At 36.5% G+C, this 19,191-nt stretch overlaps 1 protein-coding gene across 3 annotated transcripts in view; it reads right to left on the bottom strand.

Annotated features, from left to right (window-relative positions):
- The window catches only part of ANO3 (anoctamin 3), a 208,326-nt gene that overhangs the window by 48,365 nt on the left and 140,770 nt on the right, over nt 1–19,191 (bottom strand). For 2 of the 3 annotated variants that reach the window (XM_055814604.1, XM_055814607.1), the window contains exons 5-10: nt 16,307–16,459; nt 14,465–14,565; nt 10,171–10,215; nt 5,039–5,170; nt 3,658–3,764; nt 2,248–2,303 (exon numbers count right to left, since the gene is read on the bottom strand). In XM_055814604.1, the coding sequence (XP_055670579.1) occupies nt 2,248–2,303; nt 3,658–3,764; nt 5,039–5,170; nt 10,171–10,215; nt 14,465–14,565; nt 16,307–16,459 (594 nt within the window). The remainder of the gene's footprint in view (nt 1–2,247; nt 2,304–3,657; nt 3,765–5,038; nt 5,171–10,170; nt 10,216–14,464; nt 14,566–16,306; nt 16,460–19,191) is intronic. The other variant, XM_055814606.1, reaches the window with a different exon arrangement.

Below are 19,191 nucleotides of genomic sequence, written 5' to 3' on the forward strand. Positions count from 1 at the left end.
CATGTCATCTGGAGGCTTCATGCAGGCTTGGCAGAAGAGACAGGGCTACATATGCTTCTGAAATGGACATTTTCTCTAAAGAATTAAATGACAGAACCACATCGGTACAAGACTACACAGAGATAATCAACTCTTTATATGGTTTCGAGTATTTCCACTTCACTAATATGCTTATTTTTATGTTTCCATGTATTTCAGTTTTTAAAAATTTTTTTAGATGTTTGTGTTATCTGGTTTTCTCTCCCATAAAATTTCAGAAATTTCTGGTAGGTCAGCTTGGTTCTCCTCTCCCAGACATTTTCTATGGCTTTATTTAACTCCTGTTCACAAGTATAGAAAACCAGTCTTTCTGTGATATGTGTTTTCAGAGATGAGGGAAACAGCAGAACTGACGTTCGTTTCAAACCTACACAGGATGCTCAGAGGATTAAAAGCAAAACACAGAGCCAGGCTGAGCCAAGAGGAGTCCTTCCAGGCATGCCTGACATTTACAGACTGCCTGGCAGCCTGAAAGAATAGGCTTATGCTCACCAGTCGAAACGTAACGCACAGATTCATTAGAACCATCCTAATCAGAATCTCTTGTATTTGTAATTTTACTCCAATTCTGAAGTAGGACAACTCCTTCAGTTGAACCTTTTTTTTCCCCAAAAAAACCCCACCACTCAGTTACGATAAAGAAAATATTTCGTCAAATAACTGCAAGTGAGGCAAATGATTTCCTGGGAAGAGCACAGAGCTTCCCAGAGCAGTACTTCAGAGTTAGGAATCAGACAGCTTCTCGACCCTGGTAGATCCAAGTAGTTTAACCATTTAGATTTTCATCATTTATTTGAAATCTTGAGCATTCCCTGCAACTCAAAGAAGACTATCTAATCATAGCAAAGAGTCCAATTCTACTTATTGACACCAAAGAAGAAGTAAAAAAAAAAAAATGCCAACACAGAGTGTGACCTTTGGAATAGCTAGGAACACCTAGGAATAGGATGTCAACTTACTCTCACAGTCACCTGGATGAATGACTGCAATGCATAAAGCATTACCCAGTATTGCATATTTTTAAATCTCCTCCTCGCCACCACCCCCTGCACCTTTCTGCACTGTTTATCCATGAGTTCAAGTCTCAGCATTCCCACTGGGACTGAATTTTCATTCTCACTTGCTCATGTGAAAAAGAAAAAATTGGGGGGGGGGGGGAGGGGGGGGGGGGGGGGCGGAAATAGGAAAGAAAAATGGAGTGTTCAACCAGTAGGCCTTAGCACCAGTCAAGCAGCAATTAAGGTTAGAGCAGCTTAAAAATATGACTTCATTAACCTTACATGAAACTTTGAAACAATAGCTTATGCCATAATAAAGGAACATATACATTAAATGGATATGGCAGCATGGTTTTGACAGCCAGAGAAAGCTTCACAGGTTTTCCCTGAAGTCAGTAACGCACAGCTGAAGCGTTAACAATGACGTTGAATTATTTATCAAAAAGACTCCTTTTCTGTATTCCCCGTATTTAATTATTAATACCATATTCAAAAATTACTCTCAGCAATTTGTAAAGCACGGGTCAGTCCTTTGAAACGCAACATGAAGTCACCATATTCAGCCCCAGCAACCACAGAGTTCACAGCTGCAATTGCTGTGCTGCTGCTGGGCTTTCAAACGGCTGACGGTGCGTGGCGTGCTTCTTTCTGTTCAGTATACAGAGACGGAAAACTTTCTGATGTCAAACACAAATTGTTCATTTACTTCATGGGTTCACAGCTTTCAGTAGACTTTAACCTGCTGAAGAAGATACCGTCAAGCAGAAGCTATCCAGAACTATTCAGAGAAGACTAAATGGGAAATGATTAACCAGTCTCCCTATGATGAAGTCCACAAGCTATTAGAAAACCAGAACATTTTGTAGGTGGCAGGCAAAAATAATTTAATACCACTAATTGGAACAATCTGGAAAAAGTGATATTCTCCTTAAGACCTCTACAGACAATGTCCAGATCACAAAAATAAATAAAGAATAATAATATTCTAGTTCAGTGACAAAATGCTCCAGGAAGTTATTATAATATATTATATATAAAAAAATTTTAAAAGCCAATATTAAAATAAGAGCCATAAATAATAAAAGCCTCAAAAAATTACAGGGTGAAATTAAAAGTTTGCAGGACAAAATTACCAATGAATTAGGATCTCAAAACATTAATGCAAGTTTTAATTTGAATATAAAGACAAACACAAAATTAAAAAGATTACCTCATGTGGTGGAAATGCTGCTTCATATGTTCCATTATTTAATAATCTATTAATACCTAAAAAGAAAAAAAAATATTAGCTTTGATATATTTTTTTAAAATTATTATTATGCATTTCATTTCAGGCAGTGTGAATTTTCAAGTTACACAATGAGAACGTAACAGTATTAGCTGCTCAGGATGCTGCTAAACATGATGGTAAACCATAATCCCACCAACTGTTCGTGCAGGTCTTGCTGATGCCCTGAGATTTCTAGCTCTGACAAACTCCAGCAGATTCCTGAGGGGCAGCGTCTGCGACTTGTCTCTCGGGGTCGGGTCCTCGTGCCAGTTCAAGTGTAATACATTCCTGTTGTATTCATCAGAGCGTATGATACAGATTTTATACGTGACCAGGTGATCTGACATACACGGAGAGTGGCATGGACAGACAATCCTTGAGGCAGCAAAGCCCTTGCATGGTTAAAAGCTAACCTGTTTTTATTTTCACATATAAGCCAGCTGTAGGAGTTGGTATCAGAGCAGTGCTCTGCATCATACCAGTTACAGCATTTTGGATCAGTTCCTAGAGGCTTCCTAAAAACAGATTTCCTGTACTATCAAAGCACATTATAAAAAATAAATAATTATAATAAAAAGATTCAGTAGCCTGTATGAGCACACCCATAGCCAACAGATTCCCCCAGAAACGTGTACTTATGAGAGGTTTCAGATTTGTCCAAATATACAAATTATGCTAAACTAATCTCATAATGGAAGTTACCATCGTCAACTTGAAGGGCATTGGGTTGGAACCCTTGTTTTCTGTTTTTCTTACTACTGCTTTTCTTCTGAAACTCAAACATCAACTTTCTGTAATTTCTACCATCTCATTTCATTTTTAATTTAATTCCTGCCAAGAAAACAGGAAATCATACACATCTCCTGTTAATTGCAAATCAATATGAATAGTTAGACCTTCTAAAAAATAAAACTGTCATAAGGGAGTTGATATAAACTGAATTTAGTCTCAGGTCAACTGTCTCTGGGCTTCATGGAGACCTCAAATACGTTTAACTGTCGTTCACATTGATTCTGTTGGACTGCAACTGCTGGGTAGTAGCAGAACTACCAGGACCACTCAACAGTTTTCTGAGGTATGTGTTATCTTTACGTGGGTCTGCATCACATAAAGTTAAAAAACCCTGAGAAATTATGAAAAAGAATAATTAGGTGAAATATATTGCTAATTTTCACTAAGTTATTTAAGAGAATAATTGATGTAACATTCCTTCAACTCTGTGACTGAGCGAATAAAAGATTTCAAGGAATGGCAAAATTTATTGAGTTTACTCAAATGATACGTTTTCAGGCAAGTAAAGATATGAAGTTTTTATAGCTTCAGGTTAGAAAAAAAATACAGTGCTCTCACCCATTTTGGACTTCCCATCTTCGTACTTTGTTCTCTGTAGCATGTGATGCACAATTCTACTTCTTGTGGAATTGCTGAAGAAGCTGTCTTTGTTGTTTATCGTAAAACTATTAAAATAATGATTGTCTTTTAATACTCAAAACAATGCACAGGTGTTCAAACATAGCTGCTCAAGTGTTTTCTTCTTACAGTGATTTACCCTCCTTGGTTACTGCACAAGACATAAGATTTTACATCCCTAGAGCACCTTCTCGGATCCAATAAATTTATCATCATCACCACAGATTATTGTTCTCAAATACAAGTTATGACTTGGCAGATGTCTGTGTCATGGAATCACCAGAATTGCTATTTAGAAAAAAAAAAAGAATTATCTCCATGCACTGGACAATTAAGTAGCAGCTCCACAACCACTTTCTCTTAGAGAATCCTAGGATGGAGCCAAAAAAAGCATCCTTTCCCAGATGGCTCTGGACTCCGGACGCCAGAAATCTGACATTCAGGAGCTTTTGCCTACTCAGTTGTGCCAAAAGTGACACTATTACAGTTGATAACGTCAGCTGAGCTGGTTGAGAAATAACACCAAAACCAGGTGATTGATCCAATGCAATATAGTTAATTACTGAGAAAAAATTGAGATTATAATGCAATTACTCTGTCTTTCCAGGGTAAAGTCAGTCCACTAGCACATGACTTCTTTACTGAGAAGATAAAAATCCTATTTAGCCTAATTTACACTTCTATTTTAAATGAACATTTATCTCCAGAAAGAATTATCACAAAATACTTTCAAAATGAAGAAACAGCCAGAATTTTAAAACCTACTTTTTGGGTCCTGAAAAAAATTCATAGCAGTGTTTAACTATATCACCATCAACATGCTGATTTGAACACATACATGTTTTATTTGGTGTACGTATATATTTATACTTTCAGAGACAAAAGCATCCTTAAAATGCAGATCTGATAAGAAAGGAATAAAATCTTCACTGGTTTTAGCTTGCCTTCAGAAGCTCCCGTTTCCAACAGCTGTCACAGGTTTTGCCTAAGTAAAATATGGAATTAAGCAAAGCAAACTTGAGCAAGTATTTGCATTTTGTAATATAATGGAAAGAAAAATTTCCAAACCAAAAAGGCAGCATTCATTTTTCAGTCAAATTTCTGCCTATATATACTACTGCATGACTGTGAAATAGCAAGTAACAGAGAGCAGATGTTGTCTTTAAGGGAAAAACCACAGAAAATATCAAATATGATACTGGGTATTTGCCAGTGGCCATCTGTTAACTGCTGCCTCTATGGTACTTGCTTAGAAGAAGTGAGAAAATAAAAAAAAAATACTTGGGGTCTCCGGCACTGGCTTTCCAGTTCCAGCACTTACTGGTGTATGCGTGCACGGCTAAAGGGTGCTGTGTAGCAATCTGTTTCCTCCAGATCAGGTAGGGCCTCCTTATCAAGCTTCATTGGATTTCTGGGCAACCAGCTTTTCAGCTCTCTCATATTCCTTTGCAAACTGAGACAAGAAGAAATCACATTTACACAGTCTCACCTGCTTGCTGTTTCTATCTCCAACAATGTATATGTTGTGACATCATACTAGAAATGAAATGAAAGCAGGGCATTTCCACATTAAGCAACTAAAAATAAGAGTTACAGAGCAAAACTAGCACTATTTATTTGTGATCTATCTTGCACACTTTACTCAAGACCAACGCATCCAAAAATCAGTAGGATTATGGTTTGAGATGAGACTGCATCTTGAGTCCGAGGAAAATAATTTTCCAGGGTAGTTCATCTGGCAGAACTGTGGATGCTTATGCTTTACTCAAGAACACACTTAATTACCTTCTCACTTAATTAACCCACTGGACAAGGCAAGTGTAACTCCTCCTCCCTCCCTTGCCTGGCAAGTCAGGCATTAATATTCACAAAATTGGAAAGTAAATGTGAGATTGCTCAGGATCCATTTTTTATGCTTTTCTGATTTCAGTAAAGCCTTCCACTGCAAAATTTTCCTCAAAATCCAAGAGCTGAGATTGCCTCAGGCAACAGTATACCTAAACATCAAATGAAGTAAAACACACCTTATACAGATATGGTAATATGGTATTTAAAAAACCCGAGGTGTGGCTTCCTGCAGTTTCCTAAAAATTGACATTACAAAACATAAACAGAACATAATTTTTGTAACCCCAATTAGATTACATATCGGTAACTTAAAGGGCTTTCTCCTACTGGCAACTTGCCTAAAGAGTGTCTCAGGACATAGTTTATACAGGGATAAAGCTTTAGGGTTTTTATTATTTAGGTAATAAGCATTCAGGTTTCAAATGCTAGAAGTTACCTCCTTAGCACTTGAATTCTGCACCCCTTGCAGATTTATATTTTTTTCATATTCAACTGCAGTAAAGTATAAGTATTTAAGGAGCAAGTCTCATATTAAACAAGTGCTATATTATGACAGTGTAAGCATGTCAGGGATCCAGAAGTCGTCCAAATTTTACAAAAAAAACCATTCCCCAATGTTTTTTTAACTGGGATTTGGGCCTTATTCAATGAAAATGTATGCATGATACACAAAACACATATACATCATCAGATTTTTTTCTATCTGAGGTGAATTTTTGCCTCTGAGGCGAACTTAATTGATTGTGCTAAGCAGATGCACAGCTACCCATTCCATAATTAAGAGCAGTAAGTGATGACATGGTAAGTTGCTCTCAGGCAGCAAAGTGACCTTTGTGAAAATATACCTCTAATTATCAACAGCAGCCAAACAAGTTCTACCCCTATATGGCAGCGTGAGACAGAAACCGAAGCCAAATGTGGAATGAGAATTTTACATTTAGATTTAAAATTCTCAGTATTTTTTTCTCGCTATATGTTGCCAAAGTATTGGTGAACACTTTGTATGTAACCGATACTGTGCCTGAGGGACACCACTGTATTTGATGCTAAGAATTATGAGACAAAGAACATAAATATGTTTGTAAAGATGAAGCACAGAATACGGTTCCCAGGCAGGTGCACCTCTTAAGTGTCTCCTTTGCTCAAATAACACCTTAATGTGGAAGTTGATTATCTTTATTGCTTCCAGTGGAAGTTCTCTCGGTACAAAGTTATATACAGTGTATGTAAGTACAGTTTTCATTTTATTTTCTTCTTCTTTTTTTCTGTTTTACACATGTGAATTGTTTAAGAGTCAAAGCTCAGGCTTTTCTTTAATGAGGAAAAAAAGCAGATGCATCAGGAAGAAGAAAGGAAAGACAGTGCATCTGATTTCAGATGTTTTATTATGTAATTCTTTTAAAATTGGTTACATTAGAAGTCTTGATCATCTTCCTCCTCCAAAAAGCTAAAAAACTAGCAGATAATTATTAAAGAAATTACCTCCTGTTTAAAATTCATGCCTGCTCTTTTCAACATGCAAAGTAATGAAGAACACCATTGGAGTAAATTAAAAATAATGTCCACATCACATTTGCAACTTCTTTTCTGAGGTAAAATGGCTTTTTATCCAAGTTGTGATTGCTTTTTCATTACATCATATATGGTTAATAATTCCAAAACTTAGTGCCTTCAGATAGCATATAATATTTCAACTGAAAAGTATATCCCCCCACCATGTACAAAAATAATTCAGCTAGAGAGCTACAAAATCTAATATTTTAGGAAGATGCCTGCAATTCAGCTTTGCCCAACTGTATTTTTTTTGCAATTCAGCTTTGCCCAACTTCGCTTTTATTTGGTTAGTTGTTCTTTTTTGCAGAACTAGTTAGCCCAAAACTCTTTGCAGATTACATTTATTCGACAGACTGCAATGCAAAGAAACACAGTATAGGTGAGTTGGGAGTTATCTGACCAGACTCGTGGGATGAGATAGCAGAATTAAGCAGCTGCCACTGGTCACATAATGTATTTTTGACAGCAATCACCAGTCGGTAGTTTGCTCGGTGTTTGCAGCTTTCAGGACTGGCCAGAATTGTCAACCATATGCCACCGAACTCCATGGGTGTAGAATGCTTCCATGTTTTGTAATGGGAAACACGTTATGGTTGACAGATTCAACACATGGACACAATCATCATCAAAAAATAAATAATAAAGAAAAAGATACTATATTTGTTCAATGGAATGATACTAAAAAATTCACTTCAGCGTGCAGAATGAAATCCAAAAGGTTCTAAAAGTCCTTTTGCAAAGCAAACTGAGCACCTCAGTTGCTAAACAAAGTCATTTTTGTTTCTCTGTCCTTAGAAGTAGTAATTAATATCTCAGTGGGTAGAGTGAAGTTGCATACTAAGGCAACTAACTTTTAATTTTCTTTTCCTCAATGTCATTCTCAACCAGCATGAAATTGGTGTGTCTGGTAAGGCAGATACAAAAATGATTCATTAGATTATTCAGCCTTAAATCTGAAGAGTTCAGACAATTCGTGATACCTAATTTACTTATGTATCCCACTTTAGCAGATTCCTTTCCTTTGAAAACACTTATTCAAGCTTTTCCAAATACTGCTTTTAAGGAGTATGATAAAGTTATTTCTATTGTGTGCTCCTACAAATAGAATTCAAGGTTCATGGGACTGAATGCAATGTTAAGGGTGGGTTGGTTTTTTTTTTTAAGGTTCATAAATAAATAGAGAGAGATACCACATAGATGCCACATATAAGACAGACAGTATACTAGTAAGCATTAAAAATTTATCTTCTGTCCTTTCATTCATGCTCCTAATAAAGCTTATGCAGAGTTTTTAAAGGACATTTACAGGTATATACATCTACCATATAACCATGTCAATAAATTCATCAGTGACATATCACAGTAGGGTCCAATATACTAGCCTTACCTCATATTCTTAAATTATAAAAACGCCATAGCTTTAAAATTTTACCTTTGATATACAAGGATTGTAATATAGTTCTTTATCATAGCTATTGTAAACTCTGCTTAAAAACTTGGAAACATTAATGAGAGCTTTGGTAAATTACAGAGAAGCAGTTAAGTTTGAAAAGTGAGATGCAAAGGAACAGTGACAGTAGTAGAAGTTGGAATAATGAAATGTGCATGTCAGCAATTTTAGAGCTAGCTTTCATTTTTAGATGAAGCTTCCTTTTTTCTTTTTTTCCCCACTATTCCTTTGCACACTGTATTATATAAAGTGCCAGAAAACATATTCAGAAAAATATTAATCCCAAATTCTCACAAAGTAAATCACATGTAAAAGCATTTGTCTCAAATGAAAAATCTATCTGGCACAAAAAGTGTTTATTACTTGGTTCACAGGTACTGTGCAACTGCAGTTGCACATTTCAGACATCCTTTTAAATAAGGAAAATAAATGTATTTAATACCCAAGACTCACCAGATGGATTACAGATGAAATGAAAGAATTTTGCAGTAAAGCTGGTTGATTTTGCCTTTGCATTACAAAACACAACACTTACATTTTTCAAAATGCACACTAAAATGGAGCAAGCATGTGAATGACTGAGAAGAGGAAAAAACGCAGTTGTAAATTTATGTAATGGATTGTTTTATTTCAATAATTTATCTGCCTATGTGTGTAAAGTTTTCTCACTTTACCATTCAGCGGTGCTTTGTCTATTTTTGTGAGCGGATCACCTGGCAAACTGATATCATGAGACTACTTAAATTGTTCCTGGGAAATAATGAGAGTTTTTCATCATCTAAAGTAACAACAGGAGAAGCTAAATCAAATGTAATCTCATCTCAAGATCCAACTTGAGAAAACTCGTGACAGACAACTCTTTTAGGAGATTTCCCTCATGTAAAAATTTTCCTCTTTTCCTGAGGTAATTAGGATTTACAGACATTATGTCTGAGTAGAGTGATGGAGAATGACTACAGCTCACAGCATCCCCATCCTCACTCCCCAGCTCCTTTCGCCTGCTGCTGTGGCCTCGTGTACCCTTCTGGCTGACAGAAGCAGCAACAGCAGCAGCAGCCGCAGGTGAGGTTTGCATGTCTGCCTCCCAGAGACTTCAACAGCTTTCACTGCAGCACACAAGTTATTCTGACAGCTACCGACTAAATATTCAAACCAGCTTGTGGTGTGCGGCATCGATTTAGACCTGATCACCAGGACGCACATGAGAGAAGTTATGTTTGCGTGTCTAAGGAAATAGCTGACTACCAAAATCTGAGATACACGTTCAAAAGTATCCTTTCTGCTCCAGAAATATGCCTTACTAACAGCAGACGTAACTGTAGAGATAGCATGAGTATTAAATCTTTGTTGCCAAGACCAGGCCATTTATTGTTTTTTCCTGGCATAAATGTTTTTGCATTTCTAAAATGAGAACTAGTAAAGCTTTTAAGTACTGCATCTTGTTACAGATGAATATTTTAACACTTTGAGTTAACATATTTTGAGTCTTCAGGAAAATAGTCTAATTTTCCAAGTCTCCTGGATAGATTTACAACTGCGAATGGATTTTCTTTGCAGGGCGACTATCTGACAAAATTAGAAGCTACACATCACCCACCGACCTGCCCATGGTTTTGCTCCTCCAGTCAGTGTAATAACATTTTTTCCTGAAAGAACAGCAAAAATCAGCTGAGAATAAACAAATAGCATACAGTTGAAAAGGACATATACATTATAAAAGAACACTGGACATTTTAAAACATGTATTTTCACAGGCAGAAAGGAGAAAAACACTTTAAAAAGGCAACTGAAATAGAATAAGTCATTAAGATGCTCTAATTTCATATATTTTCCAGTTTGAAATGTGTTCCTGAGACAAAATGAAATTTTAGATTTGGAGCTAATTATAATAGTAACAGCTAATCAATAATTCATTCATCATACACTCAACTGACAGTGTTCAATAGTATCATGCTCATAGTCATTTCATGCGATCCTTCTCAGCTTTTATTTCATAAAACTCCTTTTAGAAGAATCACCAGGACTCCCATGCTGTAAACTGAAGACCAATAGACGGCCCTAACAATCTCAGAGTACCACCTGCAACAAACAGCGTCTATGTCAACAGGTCTTTTCTCTCCACCCCTCACTGCTCACGGACACTTAGAGAAACAAGGGCAGACATTCCCAATGATGTCAGAGAACAGTTATTTTGAAAGCACAGAGGGATATATTTGCTGCAATGGAGCGTTTTGCACATCTAGTTTCAGGTTTTCAGTTTTTTCTGGCCTCCTCCTGTCATTTCACGTCACATTTCAAGCACACAAAGGGCTGGATCTTGGAGATTCCTCGAGGTATCCATACCTTTACCGTGGTGCTCAGCTGGGGCCAGGGAAGCTCAGCACCAGGGACTTTGCTCCTCACTTAATTCATCTTCTGGTTAAAATTTGCCTAAATCCTTTCTACTTCTGCTAAGTTTATTTTTTAGGAGGAACTAAACCAAGTTATTTGGATAGATTATTATAGAGGTTTAACAATATTTTTCAGTTGATATTCTATCCCTCCCTCCCCCCATTCTAAAACACACAAAAATGGTACTTTCACTCTAGATATTTCACCATCACTTAGCTTAGAACCATACCTAGTTAACTACTGCCCATCTGGGCAGTATTTGACATTCATTTAAGCACATTACTTACATTAAAGTTAAAATGAAATGAATACATTAAAAAGAGTGAGAAGGAAATTTTGGCTGGAAAACATGTGGCCCTTGGAAAACTATTTATCTAACACTTGGTATTACTCAGCAGAATTACAAATAAAGCAAAGAAGAATTGTCAGTCATAATATTTTTTAACAAAACCCTTCCTTCATTCCCTGTAATTGTCATTTGCTGTTCTGCACAGCTGGAGTCCAGCTAAGCTACAGATACGACGAGATACTTGTAGACACAGATAAAATTAAACTTTTGTCTGAATTGCAGGAATATATTTTATATATATATAATATATATAATATATACATGGTCTATCAGTAGATTATATATACATAATCTACTGATAGACCATGTACTTAACAAAAATATCTATAAATTGTTAAAAAAGGTGTAATTCAGTCATGATCTAACCTTGATGCTAAAATAAATCATCATATACAAAATGATTACCACAGACTGGTCTTTTGAAATGTTAGAAAAATTTCCTTTTGCAATTTAAAACCTGATATATTATAATATATATAATATATTACATATGTGCCATATACTATATATCTGCCAACATATTTAGGTATAATGGTATGCTAAACCAGTTCTGGGATGATGGGTGGTCCCTTGGGTCAGAAAAAAGATTTTTTTACTTTTCATTAACAAAGAGAGACAGTTCTTAACCTGTGAAATAATTCTATTTGTTTTGTTTAGATTCCCGGTTTGAGTAAAATGAACCTAAAAAGTTTAATTCTTCATGTATTATTCATACATGATATTGACATATAGTATCTTTTAGCAAGCATAATCAAAAGCCAATTTTGCAACACCACGCAGGAGACAGCAGCTGTACCGCATTAAAGTTCTGCAGGGAAGGTTAGCTCTCTTCTTCAATGATGTTTTAAAAATGACAGTCAGAAACCCCTGATAAATCAGATAAAGGCTAAGAGAAATAATCTGTCCTTAGCATCATAGAATATCTCAAGCTGGAATGGACCCATAAGGGTCGAGTTCAACTCCCTGCTCCTTACCGGGCTACCCAAAACTACCTAAGGACCACCTAAAACTTCTCGGGAGGGAACTACTACAGTTTGTTGCCATTGTGGGAGAGTTGTAGGACTTAAGCTTCCTCTGCCCGCTGAACGGAGAAAATAGTTACCTCAGTAAAACAATATATGCCATCCAGTTAAGAAAGGGTTGATTTAAAAAGCAAGTTCAAGACTTAAAACAAACGGAAGTGCTTTTGACAGAAGATGTAATTAAATAATAAAATGTCTGGTCACAGGATGCTGTGATGGAAGTGTAGATGGCTATTTTTGTATCCATGAAAAGCCATCAGGGGCTAATATAAACAAAGATGAAGACATAAACCCTGTCTCAGAAGGTCTATAAACCACAGCCTTCTGGAAAGAGAGAAGGCATTGTAAAACACTGCACAAGCCTTCCTTGGCTTCTGTATTTGACACTTTAGACAGGCTGCTGGCAGAGCAAGACAGAACTTCTATTTTGCTACATCCACTTTGTGTTTACAGTCAAACTGTGTTCACATATTTATTTTTTTTTTTAATGTATGGGAATTAAAGAAATAGCCTGTTTGAAATATTCACACACATTTTAGATTGCATTTTCATTTAAATTCTTTTGAAAATCTTCTTAAAAAGAAAAGAAATATTGATGAATTTACTCTTTCTCACTGTCCTATTATGGAGGTAGAGGCAGCGAGTGGGCTTTTTTCTTATCAAATAAACCTGTTTCCTTCTACAGCAATACTGTCTGTAAGGTGAAGCAGCAAAATTTAGCATTTTATCTACTTTTCATGTACTGAAGTGAGTGGGATAAAAGGAAGTGAAAGGAACAGCTCAGAAACAAGGAAACATGGATCAGATACCTTGCAGGGGGTAGCGGAGAAGAGAATATTTTCGCATGTCAGTGAATAATATAATAAACAAACATGGCTTTGAATGCCTTCTAAATAAATAACATTGTAGAAGTCAGCCCATTTGTTTTCTGAAGAGCACCACTGATCTGTGAAGTTACTAAAATGATGAAAAATTTAAACTACTGCTAAATCCTACCTTAATTTTGTGACTGCATTATCAAACCCAAGAAAGATCTATTTTTGACCTGGAATTTGGTTGTCTATATGCATGGACACACTCCCATATTTAAAATGTTGACGAGTATTATTCAAACTAAAGAAGCTCAAATGGCAGTATAATAATATACTCAAACATACGGAAGATGACTGTTACAGAAAATATTTTTCATGGAAAGGACTTTGAAGGCTTAATGGGATGATGTGGAAACTCAGTATAGAACTGGGTATTTAAAGCAAGTTTTGAGCAAAAGATCCTTCACGATGACTGTTTCTGGCTTAGGACCAATGCAAGAGAGCCACATTGCAATAGCTGAAATCATCAGGGAGGTGAAAGAGAGAGCATTTGGCAATTCAAGTGAGAAAGGACTGCTGTAAGGGTATTTTCCTTGAGTCACACAGCTTTGGCATCTAGTTACCACTTTAACTCCTGATGAGGTTTACAGCACTCTACAGTCTCTCTCAGGAAGAACATTATTAATGAATTTGAAAAGGGACATTTTCTCCTTTAAAAACTTCTGTAGCGTTGCAGGAGCTATTAACTTACCCTTCACATAAATAACATACATTTATTGTCAAAACATATGATAGAATTTGTTGAACACATAGACAAGGAACTCAGTTCACTTCATTATCTGCCAAAGGAAAGCTAAAGGACCAAGAAATAAAGGCATCTCATTTTACTCAGAAGTGTGCCAATATGTATTATATTGGAGACACAGAAAACACCAGTTATTTCTGTCATTTCACTTGCCTTTGGGTAAGACTTCAGGAAATACCCTGAAATCAGGGAGAATATGTGAGCTCAGATGGAGAAAAACTGAAACTCTGCCAAGGACATCCAAAACAATGAGTGAACTGCTGACAGCATTTTCTAAAGACATATGCTTGACTTGACATGGAAGGTAAATTCGGAAACCAGCACCACAGGTAAACATGAGAAGAACAGCGCCTATTATTAGTTTCTCCTCTCCTCTCTCCCTATCACCTCACAAAATTAAACATAAGCATCCCTGACCACAATGCAGCAGAGATTGCATTTTAGCCTTAAGCACAGTAATGAGCTTTTTATATTAAGCACTAAATTATAAGTTTCTTAAAATAGTTTCCACAATACCTGAAAGGCATCCTGATGTTCATTCTTTCTGCGTATTTGCACAACGTCTCCCATGGACAGTGAATTTTAACAAACATGATATCGCTGTTTGTAACAGCCGGCTGTAAAGAGCAGTAACAAACAAATACACATTAATAATTGAAACCTCCAAGGCATTCACCTTTCTGAAAGCATTCCTCAGGGTCAGATCCTGCTTTTAGACCTGAAGTTACTTGTAGTAACTGCTTTTTTCTGCCAAACCCTGTAATAGGAGTAAACTAGTCAAAAGGAATCTGTAGGACAGATCTTTGCTCATAAACACAGCAGAAGTAGAGAATGGCTTTATGTGCTACTTTTTTAGACAGATAAATGAATTACTTTTAAATCCCCTCAAAATCATCTCAGATGAGGAATCTGAAGACCATTTTCTCTGTCTCCTGTTTAAGGAGGAGAGTGCTCAGCGGCTGGAGACATAGGAAGAGCTGAGAGAAGGCTGTGGGTCCCCCTCTGCCAAACAGCAACACCAGGGAATGGTTAAGTAATTGTGGTACCTGCTATGAACTTATAAATATGATCTCTGTATGAACTGAGATTTTTTTTTGTAAAATTACAAGTAATAGTCTCCACAAATGTTATTATCACTAATTTATTTGTACATAAAACAAGAGCTTCAGCATTACAGGTTCCTATATTTATCTTTACTTCTCAACACTTCAGTTCCACACCCTTCTCCCAGATTTATTTGCTGGAGTTTTTGCAGATAAATATTTTGATAGAGTTGAGACTGACTAAAGCATCTCAGAAACTTGAATAATGCAAGGTTTGGTAAGTGAAGGCAAAAGGAAATTTAGTTAAAGTGTTAATAAAATTTAAAATGTTTATGATTCTGCCTACCAGTTTGATAAAATCCTAATACAGTTCATGAATACTACTTCTAGGATTTTATTTTTCTTAAAAGATGTGGATAAAAAATACTACTGGAAGACAATTTAAAACACTTGATACCTAGAATTACGATCTTCTAAAAACTTTTTTTCTGAGGTGTCAATACTTTTGAACTGACAACAGCTGAGACTGGGATATTTATTGAAAACAGAACAAAACCGGGTATTTTTACCACTAGGGTGTAACAAATTTTAAAAGCCTTAAAACTAATCCACTGTCAGGTTAGTTATTTATGAATATTCCACATGCTACATTGTCAGCTAGAACTTGAAAGGACTTCAAAACAGTTAAAAGCTCGCTGCTTTCACAATGAGCACGTAAGGTAAGTCTGTTGAGTAGAAAAGTACAAACCAGGATGAAAGACACGTGAAGTATAGGGCTTACTTCAGGGTAGACTAAATGTATGCCTCTTTTAGACGTAATTCATGGAACAGCAAAAATCCAAGGCAGTTTTCCTGGCTCTGTTTTCGTTCATTTTTACATTAATACTGTCATTACTAGGGATGGATTAATTTGACACTGACACTTTTAACCCCTTGAAAAACAAAGGGATATTCGGTGTCACACGTTCTGCTGAAAGACGTAGAGGATATATATTAAAGCAACATCAGTTACTGGGGCTTCTTCTGTTCCGTAAGCATAAGGAGATGGAAGTTTTCCCTCTGTACTGCACTACACCTGTGTGAAGGGTACCTGTGTGTGTGTGTATAAGCACGCATCCCCAAAACACATTAAACACACACTATCAAACAATTGCTACTATTATTTTAAGAATATAAAAAAATGGGGTGGGGGGGGGGTGGGGGGAACGGCCTAACTGGAAAGGCTTGGAAGATTGTCAAGATTCTTTTTATAAATTCAGTAAAATATGACAGCATTACAGAGGTGGTTTTATGCCACATAAGCTACAAGACTCACCTCTCGTTCTAACATCAACCCTTCTGCTCTCAAATTTTTCTCAAACGTGCTTCTTTTTTCTACCTGTGGACTTGATTTTTTGTAGACCAAGATGTAATCGATGCGCTTTTTGCCATCTTTGAAGAAGAGTCCTGATGATGCCATGGCATCAGCCTGGAGAATATTAAAAAAATAAATAAATACACTAAATATGGCATCCATAAAGATGAAGAGCCCCATCACAAATGGCATGGAAATATCCACCTCTCTGCAGGATGAAGATGTAAAGAAGTCACAAGAACAGGAAGTTCATATGCATCAGCTGCTGGGGGTTTCACATTGATCATAACAAAACAAAATAGCCCTACAAAACCCATATTCCAGCTATTTCTTTCAGCTGTGCAAAAATCTTAAAATTATTGTGTGATATACATCGATAGGAACTACTGTAAATCCTTACTTTCTAACAAGAATTTAAAAAAAAATTAAAGGCAAGAAATTAAACTACGTTTCCCAGCTTTGTACCTGTGTAAATTTTATAGAACATACATACCTGTATTTTCTCCAAGAGAGAAATAAATCGAAAAAATTAAAAAAGTAACCCTATTTATTAGAATGTTTTCCTGGATATTCTAGCTGAAGCGCCTTCGCAATGCCATGTTAGCAATGTTTAAATCTTGCCTAGTTCTTTCCCACCGTGATTGCAAACACAAGGGATTCTCTGACCTTGATACAGAAAACTGCTTTACATGCTGCTGCTGCTGCAAGCTATTTTTGCATTCTGCATTTTGCATGATTCAGAACAGACAGTGACTGTATCAACTGGTGTCAGTCTATAAAGACTTGGAAATCTGAAAAGGTAAACTGAGAAACGATCATCATCTTCTGGAGAATGTAGCACTCACTTTAACACCAACTGTCCAGAACAAATATGTTCATTTGAAGGAAAATACATTACACCCATGTATATGGGGCCAGAAGCCTATGAATGTTGCATCTTCTGGCCTTAGAAATTCATCCTATTTGGATTATTTGCTATGAAATTTATAATACTCAGAGTTATATCCAATAGTTACACTCTCTATTGGTAAACAGAATCAAGTGCTAGTGCATGATATCAGCAGCATGAATACTGGGTACCAGCTGACTTGCTTCTGCGTGAAAGGTTTTCCTTACTCCCACATACCTCACTGCCAACTTTCGACACATTTAGTGCCTCTGAGAACTCCTCAGTCTGCAAAACCTAAGGTTTTCTGACAAGATTCTTCCTCTCTCTATGCTTTTTTTAACTCCCAAAGAAAAAAATCAAGGAACAGTCATTCTCAGACCACCCAGTGTTACAAAGGAGTGCATCATCAGGCATATGAAAATGTAATTTAAGTACATTAAACCTCAATTCAGAGTCATGGAATCTTTTAGGTTTGAAAAGACCTTTGAGATCATCAAGTCCAACTGTTAACGTAACGCTGCCAAGTCAACCACTAAACCATGTCTCTATACCTAAGCACCACATCTACATGTCTTTTAAACACCTCCCAGGGAAGGTGAGGTGGTAGACTAAAGATGTGAAAATGTAAGTTTGAATATACATGTTTTTGAAGATCCAAACCTTTTTCAGGTTCAAGGCAGAAGCAATGAATCCACTCTTCAACAAAGAAGAATTCCAGCAGAGGTATTTCAAAAAAGCAGACTGGAGCTGCTTTTGTGGTCCATGAAGTGGGCAAAATCAGATGCAAAACACCTGGCCAAAATTCCCACAAAGGGGAGATCTCAATCTTCTACAATTTCTGTTCATGCAACTTCTGTACAGACATTCCACAAATTAAATCTACCTTTTTGTAATACACTTCTACCTTTCTTTGACTTCTTATTTCCAGTCTTTCTTTCCTCATTTCTAAAACATCTGGTTTTCTCAAGTCTTGAAAAAACATGTTTTCCTTCTCAGAACAACAACAATATGCAAATACTCCCTCAGATTCATCCGCACCACACAGAATTCTTTAGGGGCCACGTTCAATAAATAATGAGCTGTGCTGATAATGGAGAGAAATGTTCCATCTGTTCATCTGAGACCACTTTCTGAGCACTACCACCACAGGCTGAGCTGTGCAATCCTGAAGCCACTTAGCACAACCGTGCCGTGAACCTGACCTACACGCTATCAATTTCAGGACTGATTCACTTCAATGCTACTAGCACCGCTACTTTCACTTCAGTGCAATTCTCAGGCAATGTTGTTCACCTATATTAGCTGGAATAGGTGTGCCACTAAAAGGAATTTATCTGGTGATTTAGGTGGGTTTTTTCAGTGGATTGCAAGGAGCTCCGTAATGTGTATGGGGAACAGGGAGCAGTAATTTCAGTTAAACATATGAGTCAAGGTATATTGGTCACTACCTACACCTAGCACAGCAAATCAGTCTGTTAGTACAATGGGCATTCAGGCAAAGCACTTTTATTATTTCCCTGGTTTTTTGAACCAATCAATCTCTGAGTCATTCTTTCACCTTTTTCTCAATGCAGTGGAGGAGAAAAGCATCAAAAAATAATATATATATATATATTGTGCAAAGCCCTTACTCTATTCTTTTTAAAACTTCCTATTTCACCTGAAAAATGGGTGAAAAATGGACTGATCAATGTTTTTCTCTCTAATTCTCTTCATCATAACTCTCTTCATTCATAATTCTCATCACCCTTTTAGTTTTCCAGATTTTCTGAAACAGTACCCACTTGATAAGCTTTCCTAGATTTACACACATATGAGAAGTTAAATTTAAGTTTGATTTGAAAAAAATCTTTTAGAATATTGTTTTATAATTCGGCTTGCAAACTCAGCATTTTAACTTCACCTCATTCTCCCCAAGTCTTTAAATACAAGAACTTTAAATTTCATCTATTTGTGT

Source organism: Falco peregrinus, chromosome 9 (genome assembly GCF_023634155.1).
Source record: "Falco peregrinus isolate bFalPer1 chromosome 9, bFalPer1.pri, whole genome shotgun sequence".
NCBI classification, from domain to species: Eukaryota; Metazoa; Chordata; class Aves; order Falconiformes; family Falconidae; genus Falco; species Falco peregrinus.